The 21,416-nt window shown below is 43.5% G+C and overlaps 2 protein-coding genes across 16 annotated transcripts in view; one reads left to right on the top strand and one right to left on the bottom strand.

The window, feature by feature from the left end:
* Positions 1-6,135: 6,135 nt before the first annotated feature.
* Ccdc163 (CCDC163 homolog) lies at positions 6,136-16,788 on the bottom strand. 14 transcript variants are annotated; one of them, XR_009377631.1, is made up of 11 exons: positions 15,453-16,498; positions 15,290-15,323; positions 14,934-15,160; positions 14,749-14,830; positions 14,293-14,476; positions 13,981-14,048; positions 12,972-13,039; positions 12,571-12,674; positions 11,709-11,842; positions 11,056-11,226; positions 6,136-6,455 (listed from the first exon to the last, which is right to left on the bottom strand). XR_009377631.1 is itself a non-coding variant. In XM_059254787.1 (11 exons), exons 2-11 carry the CDS (start codon positions 15,528-15,530, stop codon positions 11,111-11,113), a joined length of 1,095 nt encoding a protein of 364 aa, XP_059110770.1. In that variant the 5' UTR covers positions 15,531-15,564; positions 16,511-16,788; the 3' UTR covers positions 10,973-11,110. The 14 variants fall into 14 exon arrangements, 13 of the variants coding, with proteins under 13 accessions (XP_059110770.1, XP_059110780.1, XP_059110771.1 ...); XM_059254787.1 differs by lacking the exon at positions 6,136-6,455 and adding an exon at positions 16,511-16,788 and having other exon boundaries at positions 10,973-11,226; positions 15,453-15,564; XM_059254797.1 differs by lacking the exon at positions 6,136-6,455 and adding an exon at positions 16,511-16,784 and having other exon boundaries at positions 10,973-11,226; positions 14,934-15,074; positions 15,453-15,564.
* LOC131903922 (aldo-keto reductase family 1 member A1) overlaps positions 15,809-21,416 on the top strand; it is a 78,440-nt gene continuing 72,832 nt past the window's right edge. The window contains exons 1-3 of one of the 2 annotated variants that reach the window (XM_059254786.1): positions 15,809-16,320; positions 19,090-19,284; positions 20,147-20,299. In XM_059254786.1, the coding sequence (XP_059110769.1) occupies positions 16,240-16,320; positions 19,090-19,284; positions 20,147-20,299 (429 nt within the window). In that variant the 5' untranslated portion in view covers positions 15,809-16,239. The remainder of the gene's footprint in view (positions 16,321-19,089; positions 19,285-20,146; positions 20,300-21,416) is intronic. The other variant, XM_059254784.1, reaches the window with a different exon arrangement.

The raw sequence follows: 21,416 nt of genomic DNA, 5'->3' as shown, positions 1-21,416 counted from the left end.
TGCCACGTGGTACGAGGGTGGGCACAATGGGCGTTCAGAGAAGCCAATCAGCATCGCTAGGCGCCAACTCTGAGAAGACGAAGGGAACCAATAGGAAGGGAGTGGAGGTAAAAACAGAGGAGACAGTGTGTTGAAAAAGCGGAACCGAAGGGCAGAGAATACACCTGGGGCAAAACCTAGTCTAAAGAGTCTCTGAGAGGGCGGGACGGTAAACAAAAGATAAACCAATCAAACCCCCCAAACAGAAGCAACTGATAATTAATTAAGCCAATTGAACAAGCACTAGACTGGCGCGGCTTTTGAATAAGGTGTCCTGCAAAATCAAATGTGATGTACTGCAGGATTGCAGAGTAATGAGAAGCTAAAATTAATACATAATTCCTAGCGACTTGAGAAAAAGCAACCAAACGAAATGCCGAGGGAAGAGATTGGACTTGATGAAGACTTAGAGGATAGGTATCACGAGCTGGCTTGAAAAAGAGAATTACGGGCCGGGCGGTGGTGGCGCACGCCTTTATTCCTTTATTCCCAGCACTCGAGAGGCAAGAGGCAGGCGGATCTCTGTGAGTTCGAGGCCAGCCTGGGCTACAGAGCGAAATCCAGGAAAGGCGCAAAGCTACACAGAGAAACCCTGTCTTGAAAAAGAAAGAAAGAAAGAAAGAAAGAAAGAAAGAAAGAAAAGAAAGAAAGAAAGAGAGAAAGAAAGAAAAAGAAAGAAAGGAAGGAAAGAAAGAAAGAAAGAAAGAAAAAGAAGAAAGAAAGAGAGAGAAAGAAAGAGAGAAAAGAAAAGAATTATGAAAGATCTTCGCGAGGAATAAATAAGAATTTACCCAACTGTTCGTCAGGTACAGATTCCCTCACACTTTCTATACCCACAAATCTCAAGGGTTTATATTCTTATACCTGAGCAGACTGCAATAGAAGAATGACAGCCGGGCGGTGGTGGCGCACGCCTTTAATACCAGCACTCGGGAGGTGGAGGCAGGTGGATCTTTGTGAATTCGAGGCCAGCCTCGAAAAGTTAAAAAAAATAAAAACAAGAAGAAGAAGCATAAGGACAGATAGATACGGTGGAATATGGGCCTTCCTCCCAGAGTTTAGGGGCCTCCCTTAAAAATCTTTAGACTTCCCTCTTCCAGGAAGTAGAGATTCTTGGCAAATATGTGAAACATAAATAATTGGAATAGGATTAGGGGCAGAAGGCAATGGCAGAGAGTGTACCATGTGGCCTTGGGTTCAGTCCCCAGCACTGAAAATAGTAATAACAACAGAATAAAGGTGGTCCTGATGGCAACTGAGTTTAAGAAAATGTATGGTAGGAAATAAAATTGGAAGAGGCTGAATGTGGATGGAGCTTGAATAATACATTTTTTTTAATGCTTGTGTGATTTCTTCTTGAACAGAAACATAACCTAAACAGAGCATTGTTTGAGGAAGACTAATTAGTTGCTCACAGATCTCTGAATGGATATCACCCCAGCCTAGTTCTCTGGCCTGTTCAGAATCATTCTCGCATAAATTATGTGCTGCCACCTGGTGGCCATTCAGATGTTACTGTTCCACTGTTGTCCTTTAACGTTTCTGTTAAAGATTTGGCCCCCCTTGCAAGTATGTCTCGCATAGAGCTTGATACAGTTGATAACTACTACTGGTAGCAATCAGAGTTAAACAATGCCACCATGCCAGATGAATTACCTGCCCAGTGAAAGACAAGGAGAGGCTTGGAGGGCAGGCTTTTTAAAAGCGGGTCTAAACATGGGAGCAATGATGGCCTACGCCTTGGATCCCAGCACTAGAGAGGGAGACAGAGGCTGGCAGATCTCTGAGTTCAAGGCCAGCCAGGACTAAAGAGCGAGTTCCAAGACAGCCAGGGATACACAAAGAACTCTATCTTGGGGAAAAAAAAAAAAGAGTGGGTCTAAACAAAATTTTTAATTTGGGGTTAGGGATGCATTCCAGTTAGCAGAGTGCTAGAATGCATGAAGGCCAGATGTGGTGGCACATTCCTATCATCTCAGCATTCAGGAGGTGGAGGCAGGATACCAGGATTTCAAGGTCATCCTAAGCTACACATGGAGTCTAGGCCAGCCTGGGACACTTGATACCTGGCCTCAAAATAAATAATTAATATTAAATAGAAGGGGGAGGGAAAAATAACACAGTGGATACAAGAATTTGCCATGCAAGCATGAGAAAGAATCTGTAATCCCAGCACTCCTGCTAGAGATCGGAGTCAAAGACCAATACCAGAGCTGTCCTCTGATCTCAACATGTGCACTGGATGTGGAAGACATCCCTGTAGCTAGTCAATGTCTAAGGCCCTCTCCCTATAACATCGGCTGCTAGTTGGGCCAGAGATTTAAATATACCCTGTTACTGAAAGTAGCTCCTGTCTTACTGCCTCAGCCTTTTATTGTTTTTATTTCAGTTAACTCTCCTCTTGCCAGCCTGAACTAAGAGTTGGAACCTTTCCATAAGCTGACTGTACATCTAGGTTCAGGGCAAATGCTTACAAAGACCTAGTTGGTAGATGGGTGGCATTATCATTTGTCTACAGTTACCACTGGAAGAGGCCTCATAAGGTCTCTGTGAAATGCTGCTGACTCTTAGGAAATCTTGAACCCTCTAGAACATAGACTCCAGGAAAGAAGACAGTGAAGCTGCCTAAGAAGATATACCTTTCAACCTGCTAGTTTTCTTTCAACTTGACATAGGCTAGGGTCATCTGAGAAGTGAGAACCTCAAGTGAGAAAATGCCTCCATCAGGTTGGTCTGTAGACAAGTCTAAGCATTTTCTTGATTAATGATTGATGTGAGAGGGCCCAGCCACTGTGGACAGTGCCACCCCAGGCAGGTGGTACTGATTTAAAAAAAAAAAAAAAGCTATCTGAGGCCAGGCTGTGGTGGCACATGCCTTTAATCCCAGCACTGCTGAGGCAGAGGCAGGTGGATCTCTGTGAATTCAAGGCTAGCCTGGCCTACAGAGTGAGTTCCAGGACAGCCAGGGCTACACAAAGAAATCTTGTCTGGAAAAACTAAAAAACAAAAACAAAAAAAAACCCAGCTGAGCAAGCCAGGAAGCTGCCTTCCTCCACATCAGTTCCTACCTCCAGGTCCCTGTCCTGACTTCTCTTCAGGATTGAATGGCGAACTACAAACTGTAAAATAAACCCTTTGCTCCTTGAGATGCTTTTGGCTGTAGTGTTTTGTCACAGCAATAGAAAAGTAAGCTAAGGTCCAAAACACTAGTGATAAGGTATTTTTGTTTTGTTGTCTTTATTGTTGAGACAGGGATGTCTCAAAACTGGCCTCAAACTCCAGATCCTTCTGTCTCCACCTCCCTAGTGCTGGGGCTACACGTATACACTGAAACACATGGCATTTTTTAAAATAAAATTAAATAGAAATGGACCAGGGGATAACATGGTAGTATAACACTTGCCTAGCATTAATGAGGTGGAGTGTTGGAAACAGCAAGCAAACCAGCTAGCAAACTGGCTGGGTATGACAGCACACACCAACAATCGTAGAACTTAGGTGGTAGAAGCAGGACAGGAAGTTCAAGGTCACTGTGTAGTTTGAATGAAAAGGGCCCCATGGGTTCATAGGTTGAATACTTGGTCTCCAATTATTGGTGCTCTTTGGGAGGACGAATAGGTATGGCCTTGCTGGAGAAGGTGTGTCACCAAGGTCATTAAAGTTTCAAAAGACCTGCCAGTCCCTGCGTACTCTCTCTGCTTTCTGCTTGTGGATGGAATGTGTTCTCAGCTGCTGCTCCAATGCCATGCCTGCCTGTCAGCACCTGACATGCTCCTTTACATGATGGTAATAGACTCTTAACTCTCTGGAACTATAACCCCTAAATAAACCCTTCATTCTTTTCTTCCCTTTTTTGTTTTCAAGACAAGGTTTCTCTGTGTAACAGCTCTGGCTGTCCTGGAACTTGCTTTGTAGACCAGGCTGGCCTCGAACTCACAGAGATCTACCTGCCTCTGCCTCTAGTGGGGTTAAGGGCATGTGCCACCACCATCCAGTTTAAACCCTTCCTTCTACAAGCTGCCTTGGTCATGGCATTTTATCAGAGGAATAGAAAAGTAACTAAGGGCTGGAGAGATGGCTCAGCAGTTAAGAGCACTGGCTGTTCTTCCAGAGGTCTTGAGTTCAATTCCCAGCAACTACATGGTGGCTCACAACCATCTGTAATGAGATCTGGTGCCCTCTTCTGGCCTGCAGGCATACATGCAAAGAAAACACTGTATATATAATAAAGAAAAAAGAAAAGTAACTAAGACAGTTAAGAAAAGTAACTAAGACTCAAATATAATGTGTGTTTCTCAAAAAAAAATTAAAAAGAGGATTGGTGTTGCAGGAATTCTAATTGGTCTTATTAATAAAAACCCAGAGCCAGATATTGGGGTAAATACTGAAAGATCAGAGGAAACAAGCCACAGCCACTTCTTACCTGGCCAACTCCTCAGCAGAAAGGGGAAGACCCTGTCTCCATGAATCCTCAGACTAAATGCCCCTGAGTCCTCAGCCAAAAGGGCTGAGTTCCAGTCTTCTCTTGCCTTATATTCCTTTCTCCGCCCAGCCATATCACTTCTTGTCTCAACCTTCCTAGTGCTGGGATTAATGGCATGTGTGCATCCCAAATACTGGGAACAAAGGAATGAGATCCCAAGTGCTGGGATTAAAGGTGTGTGCTACCACTGCCTGACCTCTATGGCTAACTCTGTGGCTGGCTCTGCCCTCTGATCATCAGACAAGCTTTATTGGTTACAGTACAAACAAAATATCACCACATTTCCCCTTTTTTGTCTAATATTAAAAAAGGTTAACTAAGAAAAACTATATACAATAAATATAATAACTATACATAATACATACAGTCAAGAATTACATTAACAATATCCAGTCCACTAACATTTGACAAATTCAGAGAAAATATTCTATTATTTATCCTATCTTGGTGAGTCCAAAGGATTGTACCTAATTCACTTTCTATCTAACTTGTATTACCAACTGAAAACTATCTTTTGATGTCTCTCGAACTTACACACTTTACATCTTTTTAGTGAGTTTCTTTTCTGAATTTGTTAAAAAGGAAAATTATAACTATCTAGTCTTCAACTCCATCAGAGACCCAAGAAGGAAACATTACCTGAGTAAGCAGGTAGTGCAAGGAAGCGACTTCCAAAAAGTGTGAGAAATAACAGAAACAGCTGGTTCCTCTGCAGCATTGGGGCATCCATTGTCTGCTTACAGGCCTAGCATATCTGACAGATTTATCTATGAAGCAGGATTTTCTGAAAGGCTGTCCTACCTTGTCTTGGCAAAGTTCAGCAGTCTTTTATTTTGTGTCCTTGACCATTTTGGACAGCATACTATTAGCAGTCAAGACAAGGGCATTTTCTTCTCCAGTGGCTAACTTTTGCCACAAAGAAAGTAAACTCCATATGGAGTTTCTTTGATGTCCATCATCTTCTTTGAAGTAGATTGGTGCTGCCAGGAGCAGACATGCCTCATTGTCATAAAAAAAGAATCTGCCGGGCAGTGATGGCACATGCCTTTAATCCCAGCACTCAGGAGGCAGAGCCATGAGGATCTCTGTGAGTTCGAGGCCAGCCTGATCTACAAAACAAGATCCAGGACAAGCACCAAAACAACACAGAGAAACCCTGTCTCAAAAAAAAAAAAAAAAAATCTATGTTATTAAAACATTTTAAATGCCATATTCTGTAGATCTCTGAAGTGTTTGAAGACAACCTGTCTATCTAAAATAACTGTTTGACATTGAAAACATACTTAATATGATTACAAGTTTAATTGTAATGACTAACTACTAACTTGCACTTCTTTATATCCTAATTAGTTGGTAATAATAACTTTCAAGAACTAGTAATTTGTATTACATTGTTAAATGAGGTATAATACCTTGAACAAGATTAGAAGTGTATGTACAGTATGTTCTAACAAAATTAATCTCGAATTTGTATCAATATATAAAATTTGTATACACTATACAACAATCCAATCCAATATAAAATATTTAAAACTAGTAGATACATTTTAAAAGAAGATTCAATAATCTAACTTTTTATCTTACATCTATATTCCCATTTTTTCTCTTCAGGGTAGATTCAACAATCTACCCTTTTATCTATCCTATCATTTCTATATCTATTTTTTTCAGGTTAGATTCATTAATCTACCTTATCATATCTATATCCTCTTTTTTTCTTTTCAAAACAAGAACCCTGAATCTAATCTCCTTCATACAACTTTTTTCCTGACCATTACCAATAACAACTTGTAATCAACCACCATAAACAATGACAAATATCCATAACCCATTGAACCAACAAAAACCACCCACTACCTCTCTTGGGAATGTGGGCATTATGTTCTTAAATTTACTTCCTGTTGTCTAAGGGTGAAGGCATCTTTAGGGGGTCCTGAAAAGAAAAAAACTGGGTTAATTGTCAAGTCCTGGAAGAGGTGGCTGTATCACTTGTTGTCCAGTCTCTGCATGATGGGAAAGTGCAGGGCTTGTCTCAAGTCCTGGCTAGAGTAGTCTGTGAGGCTGGATCATCTCAGGTAGCTACCTCAAAATTGTCCTGAGCAATTTGTAGTCTAAAGCCGATCTTTGGGTACTGTTTGTCAGCTTAGTGGTGTTATCATAAGTCCATGTGGAATCATCATTGTGGGGTCCTATCATCTTTTTGGAGACTTAAAAAGATTGTATTAGATCAGATTATTCCTTTTCTTGGTAAGTTTTTGGGGATAGTTCTCCCTTCTTCTTTGGATGCTTATTTGTCCAAAGGTCTTTAAATTCCTCAAGATAATTGTTTTTCTTTTCCAACCCTAACTTTGGGGAATTCCAAATATAATCTTTATCAATTTTGATTAATGGTTTCTCCTGAATGTTTTGTTCTCTCTTCTATAGCTATTCTATCATCCAGAGCTGTATGTTTTCTTACACTAGGCATTAGGTTCTTTAATTGCTCTGGGAAGGAATTTCCTCCACAATAACAGGAAACAACTAAACCGAATTTGAAATGGGGGCCTACAAGAGGCCCCTCAAGACGTTTCCTGATGGCAAAGGCAAAGAATTACCTTGTCTGTTCCTTGTTGATCTGCATTCATTAGTCCAATGCCTGCCTTTGCTACACCTTCTCCATAATCCAGAAGGGAGGAGCATTTTGTTGGGATTATTCTTTTTTGTTTTGTTTTTTTGAGACAAGGTTTCTGTGTAGTTTTGGTCCTGTCCTGGATCTTGCTCTGTAGACCATGCTGTCCTCCAACTCACAGAGATCCGCCTGGCTCTGCCTCCTGAGTGCTGGGATTAAAGGTGTGCGCCACCGCAGCCTGGCTCATGCGCCACTGCCGCCCAGCTGGGATTATTCTTAGAAAAAATATTATTTCTAGGAACGCCCAGTTTATAATCTCTTTTTAGGTGACCTTGTTTACCGCAATAAAAACAGTTGACATTTCAATTTTTCTTCAAACCTCTGGAAATCACTTCTCCTATCCAAGTATCATCATAGTTATGAGATTCAATACTGATTGGCTCTGTATCTCAGATCCATTCCTCCAAGGATGCTGATCTTGCCTTTAGTGGCCTAATTACCCTTCTGTATTGTGCATTAGCATTTTCAAAAGCCAGAGATTGTTGGAGCCCACTAGGTTTCCTAGTGGCTATACCCAGCAGGACTGCATAAGAGGTTAATTGGACCACGAACCTGGGTACCAGGTGTTTGTAAGGATGTAACTAGCAATGGGGAGGTCTTTTGCTCCACCCCTTGGCATTGTTATAAACAGACTTTTGGAATAAAGTTCTGGGCCAGTGGATAAGGATCCAGACCCACCCAAGTCTATCCTGTGTTTTCTCTGTTCTCTCTCCTCACTATTTCTTTTTTCTCTCTTTTTTTTTTTTTCAGAGCTAAGGACCGAACCCAGGGCCTTACACTTGCTAGGTAAGCACTCTACCACTGAGCTAAATCCCCAACCCCTCTCCTCACTATTTCTAACTAAGTCTCTTATCCCTCAATCCTCAAGAGTTCCTGGGGTAAATAAGTGTAGGGGCTGGTCCCCCACAAGAGATTCAATTATTATTTGTCTAGCTTTTGAATTTGGTATCATTCTATTTACTGCTGAAATCAATCTTTGTAAGAAAGCAGTGAAAATTTCTTTGGGGCCCTATATAACTTTTGTAAATGACTCAATTTTCTTTCCTACTTCTTCAGTTCTGTCCCAAGAATTCAAGGCTGCTGTGTGGCATAAAGCCAGGGTGTGGTCATCATATAAAGACTGCCTTTCTACATTAGCATAACCTCCCTCCGCAAGAAGTCGGTCTTGGGAGATTTCCATACCTCTAGCCCTACTTCATTGTTCAATGGCCTTAGCCTCATCCTTCCACCAGGTCCTCCATTGTAATTGAGGACTAGCCTCCAGGACTGCTGTAATCAAATTTCTCCAGTCTTGAGAGATAATTCTATTACCAGTTGACCACAAGTTTAACATTTGCTTCACAAAAAGTGAGTGCAGGCCATATGAGACTATCGCTCCCTTGAATCTCCTCAAATCTAACATTTGCACAGGAGTCTATTCAACTGTTACACAGTCTGGGGGATATGTATCTTTTGGCAGTTCCTATAAGGTTAGTGGATAAATTATGGTTGGCTGTTTGAAAGCCTTAGACTGTTTCCCTGTAACCTTATAATACAATGCTGAGATTGGTTCTCCTTTGAATTACTCTGTCTGGGTCTGGACATCTCTACAATCTATTTTAACAAGTTTTTCTAAAGCTTTTATCTTGGCACTCATATTAACCAACTTTTTTAATGATAAAACAGAAATGATCAAATATTTATAATTGACATTATGTAAATCCCATCTACATTAATTATCCTCTCATTTAATTGTTCCATTTTCAAACCATCTAGCAAATTATCAAACAGAGAACTAACTCCCTCCATTGTAAAAATGTTTCTCATTTTTTAATGTGGGGAAAAAAACTCTCTCCTTTTTCTTTAAAACTAATTTCCCCGTTTAAGAAATCCCAATTGAGTCACCAAATCTGCTGACAATGATGATTCAGATGAAGGTGAAGTGAGGCAGCTACCTAGTGTGGCAGCAGCCCCGAGGAGGTGGTCCAGGGAAAGCCACAACCCACCACGAGAGGGAAGACGCCAAAGAGCCAGCCATCTGCACTGGGGAATATGCAAAATCAGCTAACTCCTGTGGCTTTTGGAGCCCAAATGCCTATGGAGTTTGCTGTAGATAAGCTGCAAGAGAAACTTGGCTGGCAGGGTAGTGACTCTGACCGAGTGCAGCTCCGGCCTGAGCTGGTAGTTGAAAAGCCACAGTCAGGCTTTTTCGAGAATTCATGCCCCAAAAGTTGGGTGCCAGCTATAACAGGAATTCTAATTGGTCTTATTAATAAAAACCCGGAGCCAGATATCAGGGTAAATACTGAAAGATCAGCTATACCACTTCCTGTCTCAACCTTCCTAGTGCTGGGATTAATGGTGTGTGTGCTTCCTAAACACTGGGAGCAAAGGCATGAGATCCCAAGTGCTGGGATTAAAGGTGTGTGCCACCACTGCCTGACCTCTATGGCTAACTCTGTGGCTGGCTCTGCCCTCTGATCATCAGACAAGCTTTATTGGTTACAGTACAAACAGGTTGGAGAAATGGCCCAGTAGTTAAGAGCACTTGCTGCTCTTCCAGAGGACCTGAGTTTGATGCCCAACATCCATAGGGCAACTCAAAACCATGTGTAACTCCTGTTCAAGAGGATCTGATACCCTCTTCTGGCCCCTCAGGACACTACACACAGGTGGCACATAGACATACATGGCAGACAGAATTCCCATACACATAAACTAAGAAAATAATTTTTGAAAATGAAAGTAGGCCGGGCAGTGGTGGCGCACGCCTTTAATCCCAGCACTCAGGAGGCAGAGCCAGGCGGATCTCTGTGAGTTCGAGGCCGGCCTGGGCTACCAAGTGAGTTCCAGGAAAGGTAGCAAAGCTACACAGAGAAACCCTGTCTCGAAAAACCAAAAAAAAAAAAAAAAAAAAAAAAAAAAGAAAAAGAAAATGAAAGTAGAATTTGAATCACGGAATTCTTTATTTCCTCATAAGAGTTATAGCAAAAACTACTTTTTGGCTAGGTATGGCAGTGTACACCTTTAATCCCAGGACTAGGGAGGCTGAGGCAGGAGGATCTCTATGAATTCAAGGCCAGCCAGTCTACATAGCAAGTTTCAGGATAGCCAGGGCTACCTACAGAGACCCTATCTCAAAAGAAATAAAGGCGTTGGTGATTTTGTTTGTTTGCTTTGTGCTTGCTTTTAAAGATGACTCAATTTCAGAGAAACTGAGAAGCCGATGCAAACACACAGGCCGGGCTGCTAAGGATGAGGAAGTAGGGAGAGTCTGGAGTGAGCCTCAATAAGCAGAGTGACAGTGTGACTCTCTAGATCTGGGCTGCAAAGGATGAGGAAGTATGGAGAGTCTGGAGTGAGCCTCAATAAGCAAAGTGACAGTGTGACTCTCTAGATCTGGGCTGCTAAGGATGAGGAAGTATGGAGAGTCTGGTGTGAGCATCAATAAGCAGAGTGACAGTGTGACTCTCTAGATCTGGGCCACTAAGGATGAGGAAGTATGGAGAGTCTGGAGTGAGCATCAATAAGCAGAGTGACAGTGTGACTCTCTAGATCTAGTGCCCACCAGAGTATCACTCTCCTCTACAATCTCATCAACACAGCCTCAGGCCAACATCCTAACCCATTCTACTCATCAGAAGAAGAGAAATCATTTCTTTCCAAGTTCACCTGAGCTTGTAGTCAACAGTGTAGCTATAAACGTCAGATTTCAGAGGCAGAGGTCCCAGGAAGCAGTTAGGTAACAAGAAGGAAACATACGGCTGAGTTGATCCCATGGGGGTGAAGAAAAACACATCAGGGAGAATTATGCCACTTTATTTGAAATTAGCTGGGAAGCAGTAATGGCTAGACAGTTAGATGCCTCAGTAAAGAGGGCACATACCAGAGGGGATGAGAAGACTGCCTTGATGGATTCATCTCATTCTTCTTACAAGTCCTTACAGCTCACTCTGGAAGATCTTGGAGCCTTGAAAGAACAGATCCTCTTGCCCAAGACTCTGGGCATGGGACTGAGAGCTGCTGGGTTCCAGGTTAGAAAAGGAGTTCTGGAGTTCTAAGAGGAAGGAAAATGAAAAACAAATCATTAGCCAGACTGTGATATGCATAAAACTAGGCCCTGGACCTTCCTGGAAAGGACACAGAGGCCTGGTTTGTATGTACCCATTCTATGGTACATTCTAACTATCTACATGTTTCTGTCCCCCAGCTGCAATGAAGTGAGTTAATGAAGAATGTAGTGGCACATGTCTGTAATCCTAGCACTCAAGAACTTGAGGCAGGAAGATTTTGAGTTCAGGAGAAGGCTGAGCTCCATGGCAAGCCTGAGCTACAAAGAAAATCCTGGCCTTTAAATATTAAATAATAATTACTTTGGCTTCTCTTCAAATCATATAAATATTTTGCCTTTCACTAAATAAATATTAACTAAAGTAGCTTAACTATCTCTGATATATAACACGGGTAGATGGACTCACACAGAAAAGGACAAATGACTAGACAGATGCATTCAGGCACCATTCCCAGACCTGTCCTTACCCCTGTCTAGTTTCTTTAAAAGTTCCCAGCTGCGGTCACAGTCTGGAAGACTGACTTCAGAGCTAGATGAAGAAAGAGACATGGCGAAGATGTTGGCCATAGGCAGCTTAGATTGCCAGGCATGAACAGACGTCCTAAGAAGAACAATCAGAGGCAGAGATGGTGATGGATCTAGGACCCTCTTCCAGCATGAAACTGTCTTCCTTTCTGAGGTCAGGATTCTGGACTCCCACCTCACTCCCCCAATTATCATTCAGACATATAAAGATATATCCCAACTCTGAATCAAATGACAAATGCCTAAGACTGGGGCCAGCAGGATGGCTCAGCTGATAAACATGCCTGCCATCAAGGCTAAGGTTGATCCTGAGAACCCATATGGTAGAAGTGATTCCTACTGGTCCTCTGACCTCCACATGTACTTCATGGTACATACATGCCCATACATATGCAGACTAAATAAATAAATAAAATGCAAAAAAAATTTTTTTAATGCAGGTGAGCATAACAGTACACACCTGTTATTCTGTACTCAGGAAGCAAAGACAGCAGGTTGGTGAGTTTGAGGCCAATCTGAGCTACCCAGTGGTAATCATCTCAATAAAATAATAAACAAACAAACAATAAAGACTGAATCTGGTAACATATACCTGTAACACCTGCACTTGGGAGGTAGAAGCAGGAAGATCAGGAGTTCAAGGACAGCCTAGGTTAGAATGCCCAATGTTGTTCTTATCAATAAAACCCCAGATACTCAGACCGACCACCCCACCCAATCCTGGCCAAATTTAGGATAGCTGAACTTTGCTTGACCTCTATGACACAAACCCCCTCTACTGCCCCAGCACACACAACTTCTGACCTGAGGAAGTAGGGCTCCTCCTTCTGGGCATCAGGGGCCTCTGTCCTGGTAACCTCCAAGGTCTGAAACTTGCCCTTCTGGTCACTCTGTAGGTGTTCCAACGTCTGCCAGACCATGGTGCAGAAGGAGAATCTCTCCCATTCCAAGGGAAACTCCCTCCCACAACTCCCCACCTCATCAACACCCGAAAGCCTTCATGCAGGCAAAGACAGTGACTCAGGTATACAGCAAAGAGACTGGGAAGAACTGCTTTGGAGGGATATAGAATCAGCATAGGGAAGAACGATGGGGATAGAGATGGGAGTGGAAGAAGAGATCTAGGCCTTTCGTAGAGCAGGACAGACAGGAAGGATGGGGACTCTATGAAGAAATATGTGGAAACTAGTCTAACCCTGTCCTACCTTCCAGCTGCGGGCTTGAACCTGGCGCCCTTCAGCTATCTGTTCCAGCAACAACTCCTGATGTTGGCCTGAAAATGAGACAGGATATGAGGGGACACCATTCTTCTCCAACTCCATTCCTTCTTCACTGTCTTGTAATTGGACTGGCAGTAGAAACTTTTTTTTTTTTTTTTTTTTTTTTTAGTTTTTTGAGACAGCTTTGGTGTCTGTCCTAGGTCTCACTCTGTAGACCAGGCTGACCCGAACTCACAGAGATCCACCTGGCTCTGCCTTCCGAGTGCTGGGATTAAAGGCGCGCGCACCACCACCGCCTGGCTGGCAGTAAAAACTTAGACAAACATGTTCTGATCCAACAGCTGGAAAGATTCAAAGCTGATGGGGGAGACTAAACTTCATACCATGAGAGAAAAAGAGCAATATAAAATATTTTGCCAGGGCTGGAGAGATGGCTCAGAGGTTAAGAACATTGATTGCTCTTCCAGAGGTCCTGAGTTCATTCAATTCCCAGCGACCACATGGTGGCTTCCAACCATCTATAATGAGATTTGGCACCCTCTTCTGGCCTGCAGGCATACATGCAGGCAGAATACTACATACATAATAAAAATGAATGAATAAATCTTTAAAAAATATATATATTTTGCCAAAGGCTAGGGGTGTAGCTTGGTGGTAAAGCACATGCATAGCGAAGTACAAGGCATCACACAATACACAAATAATTTGCCTGGCCAGGGGTTGGTGCCATATGTCTTTAATCCCAGCACTTGGTAGGCAGAGGCAGTGGGTTTCTGTGAGTTCAAGACCAGCCTGGTCCACATAGTGAGTTCCAGGACAGGCAAGGCTATGTAGAGACCCTGTCTCAAAAAATAAAAAAATTAAAATTAAAAAAAAATAATAATTTGCCACACTTTCCAATAGCTCAAACAAACAGAGGTATGGTCAGTTACTAGAAGAACAAGAAAATATTCCAGAAATAGGGACAAAGGAATACTCTCAATCTTTTACTTACTCAGCTGGTCTCGAAGCAACTTCAGTTCCTCCCGAAGAATCTCTGACTCTTCCCACAAAAGCTGGTGCCTACATGAGTGACAGAGCAGTGTCATTCTAAAATCAAATAACAAACCCAAAGTGGCTGGAGACAAAGTCTCGCTAAGTGGCCCTAGTTGGCCTACAACTCAATATGTGGAGCAGGCTGGTCTCAAACTCATAGAGATCTACCAGCCTCTGCCTCCTGAGCACTAAGATGAAAGGTGTGTGACACCAGAAAATAAATCTTCAATAAATAAATAAATAAAAAGACAAAGTCTTGCCCATCACTTACTCAGTCCGCAGCTCTTGGTGAAAGCCATTGGTACCACTGAACTTCCCTGGTCTTGTTCTCGTTTGGATTTGGACTAGCTCTTGAACCTGGTTCCGAAGGCCCTGCAGTTCCTTTCTCAACCCTTCCAGGCGTTGCTCCAGAAGGGCTCTCCCTTTTGGGCCCTCCTGAAGCAATTTTAGTGATGCTGTAGTGGGACAAGTGAAGCAAACTGCTGTAAGAGCTTCACATATGAGCCCAGGCACTACTTGCAAATCAAAACAAGTACACATACAAAAGCTACATAGCAAAACTGTGGACACATATACAAAGTCGCGTGGGGCTGAAGAGATGGCTCAGCCTCACAACCAAAAGTTGTATATAGATCAGCGGTAAAGCATAGCTCAGTATGCACAAAACTCCAGTTTCAATTTTAAAAACTCTGTATGCGGCACATGAAGCAAAGAATTGGCCCAGTACCTTCTAGAGCACTGATCTTCTTCATCTGCTGCTCCCGATCCTTTAACAGGCTCTGCACAGCACCCCTTAGCGCCGCAGTCACCTATCCAAGGAGAGAAAACCCAAAAACTACTTTTTAAGTGTCTTCCTAGCTCCTAATATTATTCTCTCACATTGCCACCACATACAAACACCTAATTCCTCACCTGAGCCTGAGACTGAAGCTGGGATCGGAGCTTAGTAACTTCATTCCAGAGAGAAGATGAGCTGTGAGATTCAGTGCAGCTCAGTCTCTCTCCAAGAACAGGAGTCTTTAGAGCCCAAGGCTGATGAGCTTGGGCCCCTGGCTGTGGAGGCAAATGATGAGGGGAAATCCAGGTGTCAGCCAGGTCCCCTATTGAAGAAATAAGGAAGGGACAAGAGCAGGGTCTGTCTGTGTAGGAAATCAAAGTTTCAGAAGGGAAGTAGCTGGAATTTGTACAGAATTACAGATGATACAGGCAGGCACTGGAAGAACGGCCTTGAAAAAAAAGAAAAGGCTGGGAGAAAGAACAATACTTACCTGTAGAGGAAACTCGAAGAGGATACAAATTCTGCTACAAAAGAAAACAGTTCCACAAGCCAGTGAGCTCTCAGTGTCCTTTAATCTACGCCCTAGCCTAGTCTCCCAATGGGGAAAGGAGAATTCCGGGAGGTCGGGAAGGGAGGTTCCTGTGCCTCCTCACCTTAATCCGGGCCATATTTTCATCAGTTGAATTGAGAACTGCATGCAGTTGATCAGACCAGCTAGGGCTCCTATTCATCCTGGAGGACTGAGGACGGCGTCTCTGACTTTTCCTGCTCTTGCTCTCCCACACCAAGATACCAGCGGTAAAGCCCAGGACAGTCCACAGTGTTAGATGGAGAGAGGAAAGTGGGAGTGGGATATTAAGGCTACAGATACAGTACCACAGCAAAACTGCGAATCTGGAACTAGGGAACGGAATTCTTGGGGAAGTGGGAAAAAGTAGAATACTCTAAAACACAGATATCAAGTGAGAGTAGAATGAGCCGAATCTTGGTTGAAACCTCCCCAAATCAAGGACGCTAGCACAATCTCCACGTCAAGTCTGTATCAGCCACTACTACCGCCCGTGAGTTCAAACTCTAGTAGGCGGAGAATAAGATTTAAGAGCGGGTGCCGCAGCGCCACTCGGGAAACTGAGTCCGCTTCTGGCGAAGACAACAGGCAATAGAGGGCGGAAATACGTCTCCCTGGAAGCGCCCCCGGGCGTTCATACACACACCTCCCCGTGAAGCTTGTCGGGACACGGAGTCATACAGACTCTGTTATGTTTGGGCTCCAAGGACCAAACGAACTACTTGTACCAAGATGCATCGCGCAGAGTCAATCGAAGCTGTTAACTTGTCCTTTACCTCCTGGGAAATGTAGTCCAGCTCGTCTTAACGCCTAAAAGCCCAAGTTAACTATAAGACTCCATTTCCCAGCAAGCTCAGCGTTCAACGTGCGCTATGGAGCCGCGTGTCGCAGACCTGAAGCAGAAGATTGAGGACACTTTGTGTCCTTTTGGCTTCGAGGTTTACCCTTTCCAGGTTGGTTTGTCTTCCCTGTGGTTCTAGGGCCAGCTGTATGATGGGCCTTGGCGCCAAAAGTGTGAGGCCCGGTGAGCCCTTCTTATGCAACCCAAGCTCCTACCGCGGCCATCTAATAACCCAGTCTCCGGGTCGTGATGTGAAATGGGGCTTGAAAAAGGTAGAGAAACAGACACGTTTGCCCTATTACCTCTTTATGATGTCAAACAAATGAATTGGATTCAACCCACGATACCTGACCTCTCATCTCCGTAATTTACAGAAAAAAAAAAAAAAAATGTCCCCCTGTGGGGCCGGAATCACCAGAAGCTTCCAAAGAAATTGAGAGGTCAAAGTTTGGAAGGTTGGCATGGCTTTGTATTAGGTCAGTTGAAGAGAGAAGAGTATTCCTGATGTTGAACAAGACACAATTGGCTAGTTTGTTCCGTCAGCCAACAGAAGGCTAATTCATGATGTTGCTAGCCATCAATACAGGACTGAGCATAGAAATTCCTCACGCTCGCCTGGTACAGAACTCTCTGTAACCTCCGTCCCTCTACACCCCACCCGGCCCCGCCCTATCCCACAGTACTGAGTGAACAAGATATGCTTTTTTAGAACAAATCTAAATTAAAATCATCTTGAGTCCTTTGACCTATCTATCCTAAGAGACTCACCCATTCCATTGAGCTGTCCACAGCAAGACTTAGAATAAGATACTATAGAGGAGTAAATCTAGCTTGAACGCATTTGCAGGAGGAAAAAACTTGAAATTGAACCTCTGGAGGATGTAGCTCAGTGACAGACCACCATCCTTGAGGTCTTAAGTTCAATTCCCAAACTGAGGAAAAAGAATGAAACTGAGCTGAAGCTGTAACTCAGTGACAGTGTGCTGGCTTAGCATTTGCAAGGCTCTGGGTTTAATCTCAAGCACCAGTTCAAAAACAAGCATGAGAAGATGGATTTAGGGGCTGGAGAGATGGCTCAGCTGTTAAAAGCACTGACTGCTCTTCCAGAGGACCAGGGTTCAATTCCTAGCACCCAAATGGCAGCTAACAACTGTCTGTAACTCCAAGTTCTGACACCCTCACACAGATATACATGCAGGCAAAGCACTAATGCAAATAAAATAAAAATAAATGAATTATTTAAAATAAAAATAAAAGTTGGATTGAAAGGAGGGAGGGTTATTGAAAGGAGGCAATGATGGATGGCAGATAGGGAAAAAACAGGAATGCCTATGTGAGGTCCAGGCATGGTGGCAGAAGACTTTGACCCCAGCACTCTGGAGGCAGAGGCTTTGATACCAGCCTTTTCTGCATATGGAGCTCCAGGCTAGCCAGGACTATATAGTGAGATCCTATCTGAAAAGTGTGTGTGTGTGTGTGTGTGTGTGTGTGAGAGAGAGAGAGAGAGAGAGAGAGAGAAATGGGAACTAGTGTACGAACGGAGTTAGCTGTAGCTCTGCCTGTTATCATAAGGCCCTGCTACTCACCTTCTCAGTCCTACATCCAATAGCCACCATGAATATCCCCTGAATCTTCCAAGCTCATAGTTTTTTAGCCCAACAACCTATCCTGTATCCCAAAACACTTCTCTTGTTAGGATTACTATAATCTGGCTGCCATCTTGGATCCAATCCATTCTCTACACTGCAACCAAATCTTTCTAAACTATCAGGTCACTTTACTCTTTTTGTTTGTTTGTTTGTTTGTTTGTTTTCAACACAGGTTTCTGTGTAGCTTTGGAGCCTGTTCTGGATCTCGCTCTAGACCAGGCTGGCCTCAAACTCAGAGATCTGCCCGCTTCTGCCTCCCAAGTATTTTAAGTTAAATGACTGCTTACTGTCATCAAATTGGGAGTCATAGGTTTTAAGTTGGTATTTAAGGTCAGGCACAACCTCAATCCTACTAATGTCTCAAGCCTTTTCTCCTTTTCACTTCCACCACACTAGATAGTCTGCTCTTCTCAAATGCACTTAGTACATTTTTTTTCTTTTTCTTTCTTTTTGGTTTTTTTGAGACAGGGTCTCTCTGTGTAGCCCTTGGCTGTCCTAGAACTCACTCTGTAGACCAGGCTGGCCTGAAACTCAGAGATCCAGCTGCATCTGCACCACCCCACCCGGTCCCCAGTGGTGGGATTAAAGGTGTATGCCCCCACAGCCCAGTGGGCTGAGTGCATTTCTACTGGCAAGGCTACATAGTGAGACCCTGTCTCAAATAAATAAACAAACAGCAGATTCTCTATCCCCCATATCAACCTTCAGTTTCCTTACCAGCCCCCAAGACTGGATTTCAGTTTTTTTCTAATGTCAGAGGATGCTTATCTGGTCCTGCCATAGAACTGGTCATAATTATCACTTTCTTTTTTTAAAAAATTTTAATTTTTTTTTTATTTTTAGAGACAAGGTTTCTCTGTGTAACAGACCCAGCTGTCCTGGAACTCGCTTTGTAGACCAGGCTGGCCTCGAACTCACAGAGATCCGCCTGCCTCTGCCTCCCAAGAGCTGGGATTAAAGGTGTGCACCACCACCACCTGGCCAATTGTCACTTTCACTTTCTATTCTAGTTTGTTTATAAACTCTTTCCTAACCTAACTCCTTGTCAATTGCAGACAGATTGCCCATACAAGGTTAATATACATACATTACATAGCATCAGTGAAAATCCTTTGAATGAATGAAATGGAGATGAGTGCAGAATGTACAAAGCCTTGAATGCAAAGCCAAGGTGTGGGCCTAGATAAGACCCAAGCTGCTTGCCAACCAGACCTGAGCTTTCTGTGTTCCAGGTGGCGTGGTACAATGAACTCCTGCCTCCAGCCTTCCACTTGCCCTTCCCAGGACCTACCCTGGCCTTCCTGGTACTAAGCACACCTGCTATGTTTGACAAAGCCCTCAAACCCTTCTTGAAGAGCTACCACCTCCAACCACCAAGAGACCCAGTGGATCAGTGTGTGTCCTACCACCTAAGGAGTGTTAGGGAGGTAAGGCTCAACTTCCCTTCAACTCTCAAGCCTACATCTGCTTCCATGTTGATCAAGCGCAGTGCAGGATCTAGATTTGGGGCTAGGAGCTATGTCATTCTGTAACTTCTTCCTATTCTGCTTTCTCTCTCTTTTTTTTTTTTCTTCCGTGGAGCTGAGGACCGAACCCAGGGCCTTGCGCTTGCTTGGCAAGCACTCTACCACTGAGCTAAATCCCCAGCCCCCCTACTCTGCTTCCTCACACCCAGGTTTTACCCTTTCCTTTAGCAGAGACCCCCACCTGAAATCAGTTTCTAGAGTGACTACACTGATGGACAACTGTATTAACCTCAGGCTAATCTGAATACGTACTGGAATACAAGTAAATACATCTTTTAGGCATTGTTCGCTGTTCTTTGCCCTGTGCTTACAAGCTCTATGCTCTTTGGCGCCTTTTGAAGGCAGAACAGTATTTCCCAGCCTGTACTCATTTATATGCACATAAATTTGTACATATTTGTACTCAAGGCTCAATAACTCCTGATAATGGAGGCCTCTGAGCGAAGTCTTTTGTATTTCCCTTCCAGCACATGCCCTTCTGAGAGGGCAGAGGAACGTCAACTTCCTTCACTTAGTAGCGTCTTAGGTTAAAGTTGTGTTTTCCTTCAAACAGGGCTTTTAATGGAGAATCCCAGCAGTAGGGAGGTAGAGGCAGGAGGATTACCTTTAGCTATATTTAGCAAGTTCAAGGCCATTCTGACCCTGTCTCAAAAAACCAAGCCATGAGCTTATAAGAACAGGACCATGTTAATACACAACTTAGGCCTTTGCAGAATAGTCATGACTCCCATCATGCTAACAGGAGCCCCTTATTCTGTTCCAGAAGTTTCCAGAACTGCAAATGGAAGTCATTGCTGACTATGAGGTCCACCCCAACCGGCGCCCTAAGATTCTAGCCCAGACCGCAGCCCATGTGGCAGGTGCTGCTTACTACTACCAACGACAAGATGTGGATGCTGACCCATGGGGGACCCAGGTTAGAGAATACATGTGAATGAATGAGTAGGGACTGAGAGAGAAAAATAGTAAAGGCCACTCCAAGTATTTATGAGGTCCCACGGTCCTTCACCTTCCTTTGATGAAGTTGATACATAACCCAGAACAACTATGATCCTGACAAATAGTTCACCTGTTTTCTGGCTCCTTTACGTGCTTTCTGGTTTACCTGAGGACATAACAGTTCAAAAAATCTGGTCCCTTTTAGTGTTTTAAAAATATTTACTGTGTGTGCACACATTGATAGAGGTCAGAGGATAGTTGCAGGAGTCAGTTCTCTCCTTCCACCATGTGGGTCCTTGGGGATGAACTGAGGTTATTAGGCTTGGCTGCATATACCTTCACTTACTAAGTCATCTCACCAACTTCCTGATCTGTTTTTTGTTTTGAGACAAGGTCTCTCTACATCTCTGGCTGTCTTAGAACTCACTGTGTAGACTAAGCTGGCCTCAAACTAACAGATACCCATCTTGCCTCTGCCTCCCGAATTGCTGGGTTGTATGCCACCACTACCCAGCTTGCCTGCTCTGTTCTTGTGTTCTTGTTCTTGTGTTACATGGCTATCTCAGGAAAATCCAAAGGCAAAGTAGTGATCAGGAGACTAATACTGAAACTGGGAAGCTGCTGAGGTCATAATTCTATGAATAGGTGGTCAAGAAGAGGACAGGGACAGTGAGATGGAGGTAAAGGCACTGTGTGCCACACAAGCATACTAACCTGAGTTTGATCTCTCGAACCCATGTAAAGGTGAGAGAGAACCAAATCCATGAAATTGCCTTCTGATCCCCAATAGACACATTCACATATACACAATAGATTTCTTTAAAATGAGGGAAATAGCCAGGCATTGGTGGCACACACCTTTAGGGAGGCTCTCTGTGAGTTCAAGGCCAGCCTGGTCTACAGAGTGAGTTCCAGGACAGCCAGGGCTACAAAGAGAAACCCTATCTCGAAAACACACACACATGCATGCACACAGGGAAAGAGGCTTCTGCATGAAATCTGTGTGCATTGAGTGGGAAATATGTGAACAAAAATAGAGCTGCTGGCATGAAGGCAAAAACACTCACACACATAAAAATAAATTGAAAAAAAAA

Source organism: Peromyscus eremicus, chromosome 2, assembly GCF_949786415.1.
Source record: "Peromyscus eremicus chromosome 2, PerEre_H2_v1, whole genome shotgun sequence".
NCBI classification, from domain to species: Eukaryota; Metazoa; Chordata; class Mammalia; order Rodentia; family Cricetidae; genus Peromyscus; species Peromyscus eremicus.
The sequence above is the reverse complement of the archived record's forward strand: the minus strand, read 5'-3'. Positions and strand labels throughout refer to the sequence as shown.